This window comes from Anopheles arabiensis, unplaced genomic scaffold, assembly GCF_016920715.1.
Source record: "Anopheles arabiensis isolate DONGOLA unplaced genomic scaffold, AaraD3 Autosomal_pericentromeric_contig0012, whole genome shotgun sequence".
In the NCBI taxonomy this organism is placed as follows: Eukaryota; Metazoa; Arthropoda; class Insecta; order Diptera; family Culicidae; genus Anopheles; species Anopheles arabiensis.
The window spans coordinates 162,457-168,006 of record NW_024412160.1 but is presented as its reverse complement, the minus strand read 5'-3'; the positions used below and the strand labels follow the sequence as shown (position 1 = coordinate 168,006).

Below are 5,550 nucleotides of genomic sequence, written 5' to 3'. Positions count from 1 at the left end.
CTGATCGAGCGGCTTGTATCACTGTGTACTATCAGAATGTGCGTGGCCTGCGTTCTAAAGCCGATGAATTCCGTTTGTCGGTTCTTGAGACGGAATACGATGTATTGGTACTCACTGAAACTTGGCTTGATCCCTGTATTCCCACCGCTCTCCTTCTAGGAGATGAGTATCGTGTTTACCGATGCGACCGGGATGCCAATAACAGCTCTCACTCTCGTGGGGATGGTGTTTTAATTGCATGCAACGTTTCTCTTCTCTCTTATGTGCTTCCTACGTTGCCGCAACTGTTAGAACTCACTTGCGTATGTATTCACTTATGCGACCACCGTTTGTTTATTGCCGCTGCCTACCTGCCTCCTAACCATAGCATGAATGAGGAGAAAATAAGGGCATTGATCGACTTCGTTGCTAATATCTGCACTACTCTTGGTCCGAGAGACAGGTTCATGCTTATTGGTGATTTCAACCAGTCTACGCTATCCTGGACATCGGCGTCAGAGGAAAATGGAGCTGCTTTTGATTTCTATGAGCCTCATGCACGCTCCGCGCGCAGTGTCCAGTTCGTTGATGGTTTGCATCAGAGTGGACTATACCAGCTTAACTTCAATACTAACTCATCGGGGCGAATACTTGACCTAATTTACGCAAATTGGCCAGCTACATCTACATGTTCTTCAATACGTGTCTGTGAATATCCCCTTACTACTATCGACGAACACCACCCTCCGCTTGACTTTGATTTGGACAACGTAGCCCCAGTTACGATCGCTACAGCCATTGTTGCTGATAAAAGGCTGAATTATGCTCGTGTTGACCTTCCAAAATTGGAGCGATTGATTTTATCTTTTGACAATTCTTTTAACTGTTCGGACTATTCAACCATTGACAATGCCACAGAGGCTTTTTGTGAGTTCATGAGATCTGCTATATGTGAATGCACTCCTGTTAAAATTCCTCGTCGTGGACCACCATGGGCTGATCGCACACTAAATGCATTTAAAAAAGAAAAAAAGAAAAAGCCTATTCTGATCAACGAGCAGAACGAAACAGCACGTCACGTCTTTATTACAACAGAGTTCATTCTCTCTATCGCCGATATAATAGATCCTGTCACCGAAGTTATTTGAAACAAACTGCACGTTCCCTCTGCAAGTACCCTAGGCGCTTTTGGAGTTATATGGACAAAAACGAAAATCTGCTGGGCTACCAAGCATTATACGTTATGACGGTGACAGTGCCTGTTCCCTGCCAGAAATGTGTAAATTGTTTGCCTTGCGCTTCAAGGACAACTTCGCTTCTCAAACTACTGGTCCAGAAGATGTGGCCGATGCTCTCTCTAACACACCTGTTGGTGCACTGCTCCCTATGCTACCAGTCATCACTGTCGATACGATGATCTCTGCCATCAAACGTGTCAAATCCTCATATACCCCTGGCCCAGATGGTATACCGGCCGTTATCCTAAAGTGGTGTGCTTCTGCGCTTGCTCCCTCGCTGATGAAGATTTTTAAGGAGTCCCTGAGATGCGGAACCTTTCCTGCCACTTGGAAATCTTCCTGGATGACACCCATCTACAAGAAGGGATGTAAGAATGATGCTGTAAACTATCGTGGCATAACCTCACTCAGCGTGTGTGCAAAGGTGTTCGAAATGCTAATCTACGAGCCATTGTTGGCCTCGGCCTGCAACTATATTAGTGTGAATCAACATGGTTTTGTACCCAGGCGATCTACAACGACTAATCTACTAGAATTTGTTAGCAAATGCCATAAATCTATCGATAACGGTTTACAACTAGATGCTATTTATACGGATATCAAGGCAGCATTCGACAGTGTATCGCACTCCATCTTGCTAGCGAAACTCGACTTACTTGGTCTCCCAAACCCTATGATAATGTGGCTTAGATCGTACCTTACAGATCGTCAATATTCTGTGAAGTTAGGCCCGTACATGTCAAGTCCAGTGCATGCATCTTCTGGAGTCCCGCAGGGCAGCAACCTGGGTCCTTTGCTGTTCCTTCTTTTCATCAACGACGCGACATTGATCCTTCCGGCTGATAATCATCTACTGTACGCAGATGACGCGAAAAATTTTCCTCCGACGCCCGACTGCAAACTTCCTTGCATGAGTTCCAGTGTTGGTGCAACCGTAATGCTTTATCCCTATGCACACATAAATGTGAAGTCATCACTTTCAGTCGTTCTCCCTGCCCATCATGGTATGAATATGCGCTTGATGGACAGTCCTTGGTGCGAAAACTATGTGTTAAGGATCTAGGTGTTTTGCTCGATACAAAACTATTATTTAAGGATCAGCTGGATCACGTAGTAGCCACCAGCAATAGAATGCTAGGACTAGTTATCAATATGACTCGCGAGCTTAATGATATACCTTGCACCAAGGCGCTCTATTGCTCACTTATCCGGTCGTTGATGGAATATACAAATATCGTATGGTGGCCAACTGCAGCGCGTCCGTTAGCTCGATTGGAATCAATCCAGCGCAAAATTTCACGATTTGCACTTCGCTCATGGAACCAAAGGCTCGATTACCGGACTAGGTGTTTACTACTCGGGCCCACCCTAAGTGAGCGTTTACGAAAAGCCAGGTTGTCGTTCATCACGGGACTTCTCGACGGCCGTATTGACTCTCCGTCACTACTGGCTGCCATCAACCTGTACGTTCCGGCCAGGCCGCTCCGGACTCGGGCAATGTTGGCCCTCGACGACCGTAGAACGCAATTTGGCTCCTCTAACCCGTTCCTACTTATGTGCCGTGCTTTCAACGCAGTCAGCGACGCTTTTGAGCCGAGGATTTTGCCAACTGAGTTTAATGATCGTGTTTCTGTGTTAAATTTGTTTCCATAGTGCACATTTTTATGTTCTATGTTATTGTAATCCATTGTAAAGAACTCATTGTAAAACATTACTAAAATGGTTCGAGAGGGCATTATTGTCCATCGATGGACAAATAAACATAAACATAAACAAAAACATAAACAACGATAATAGATGGCAACAAAACTCAACGTCAAATTTCAAGGCCATTGAAATAGTGCAAGATGGCTTCATTTGGATGAAACATGGCCGTAACAACGATAATAGATGGCAAAAACACTCAACATCAAATGTCAAGGCCATTGAAATAGTGCAAGATGCCTTCATTTGGATGAAACATGGCCGTAACAACGATAATAGATGGCAACAAAACTCAACATCATATTTCAAGGACATTGAAATAGTGCAAGATGGCTTCATTTGGATGAAACATGGCCGTAACAAGGATGATAGATGGCAACAAAACTCAACATCAAATTTCAAGGCCATTGAAATAGTGCAAGATGGCTTCATTTGGATGAAACAAGGACGAAACAACGATAATAGATGGCAACAAAATTCAACATCAAATTTCAAGGCCATTCAAATAGTGCAAGATGACTTCATATGGATGAAACATGGCCGCAACAGCGATAATGGACGGTAACAAAACTCAACAACAAATTCAAGGCCATTTAAATAGTGCAAGATGGCTTCATTTGGATGAAACATGGCCGTAACAAGGATAATAGATGGCAATAAAACTCAACATCAAATTTCAAGGCCATTGAAATAGTGCAAGATGGCTTTATTTGGATGAAACATGGCCGTAACAACGATAATAGATGAAAACAAAACTCAACAACAAATTTCAAGGCCATTGAAATAGTGCAAGATGGCTTCATTTGGATGAAACATGGCCGTAACAACGATAATAGATGGCAACAAAACTCAACATCAAATTTCAAGGCCATTCAAATAGTGCAAGATGGCTTCATTTGGATGAAACATGGCCGTAACAACGATAATAGATGGCAACAAAATTCAACATCAAATTTCAAGACCAATGAAATAGTGCAAAATGGCTTCATTTGGATGAAACATGGCCGTAACAACGATAATAGATGGCAACAAAACTCAACATCTAATTGCAAGGCCATTGAAATAGTGCAAGATGGCTTCATTTGGATGAAACATGGCCGTAACAACGATAATAGATGGCAACAAAACTCAACATCAAATTTCAAGGTCATACAAATAGTGCAAGATGGACATACACATTTGAATGTTGTCAACAAAGCGTGTCTTCTGCTATCGCTCCACATTTATCCGCTTTTTATTGGTGTAATCTGGTTTTGCTCTAATCAACACCAGTTTTAGTGTGTCCATAAGTGTAGTCTCGTGACCCTGCCATCGTGTTCCTGACGAAAACCACCGTGTTCGCGATATATTTGGCTTTTATTTGTGGCTGCTTCGACGTTCATCTGCAGCGGCATCTAAAATGGAGGATGTGTGTTATGCATGTTCAGAAGCATTGGGCCCGGTTGAAGGGTCAATTACGTGCCTATATTGTGAGGGTACATACCATCTGGTGTGCACTAAGGTGCCTATATCGGTCATCGATGAAGTGAAACGGATGGCTTCCCTGCACTGGAGTTGCATTGGGTGTACTAACGCCATCGGGAATCCGCGTAGCAAGGCGGTCAAGGGCATGGGTATGCAGGTTGGGTTTCAGGCAGCCCTCACAGCTGCTGTTGATGCCATGAAGGCTAGCTTGGTCCCACCGGTAATACAGGAGATTCGGGATGGCTTTGCCGGAATCGCCACGGCTCATTCGGCATCCTTGCAGCATAGCAATCAATTGCTCCCAGATGCACTACCAAACGGAAAAAGACGAAGATTATTTTGTGATGCAGTTGCATCCTCAGATGCCGTGTTTGTTGACAGTGCAGCAATATCAAACGTCACAAATACAAACAACACTCACCGGATCGATCCTCCTTCACTACCACCAATAATCACAGGTACTAATACAACCTCCGCTTCAATACCAACAGTTTCACAGACACCAAGAACCGATTATTTATGGCTGCATCTTTCAAGGTTGGCTGCGTCCGTCACCATAGAGCAAGTTGTCTCGTTGGTGTGTTTGCAGTTGGACACTGCAGACGCAATTGCTTTTAGCCTGCTAAAAGCAGGAACGGTTCCTAGCCCATTGAGTGCTGTATCGTTCAAGGTCAGAATCCCTGCTGCCCTTCGTAGTAAGGCACTTAACGCAGCCTCCTGGCCGGTCGGGCTCGGTGTGCGTGAGTTCATTTCACTCCCGCCGCGATCTCTACATTCACGATCACAACACACGAACACTTACACACCGATACCGCAACAACCCCGTACTCAGCAGACACCGGCACCACAACAGCCTCGCACTCAACACTCACCGGCACCACAGCAGCCTTGTACCCAACACAATAATCCCCACAACAATCCATACTCACCGGCACATATCCATGAACCCGCACGAACACAAACCGAACAATCACCAACCGATATGAACTGCACTCTCCCTTCACCCACTCTTCCGTCCAGTCACGTTCAAAAACACTTCAAACTACACTGGTTCAATTTTTTCCGAAGTAACCGCACTACAGCAGCGCACCCATATTTTGCGCATACGGCTCGAGCAAATCCTTCGACAACAAACACAATACACTCACCTTCTACGATAAGCTCG

General features: G+C 44.6%; 1 protein-coding gene across 1 annotated transcript; it reads right to left on the bottom strand.

Annotated features, from left to right (window-relative positions):
• Nucleotides 1-4,195: 4,195 nt before the first annotated feature.
• LOC120908295 lies at nt 4,196-5,308 on the bottom strand. The gene is made up of 3 exons (XM_040319209.1): nt 5,258-5,308; nt 4,405-4,695; nt 4,196-4,315 (listed from the first exon to the last, which is right to left on the bottom strand). Exons 1-3 carry the CDS (start codon nt 5,306-5,308, stop codon nt 4,196-4,198), a joined length of 462 nt encoding a protein of 153 aa, XP_040175143.1.
• Nucleotides 5,309-5,550: the final 242 nt, after the last annotated feature.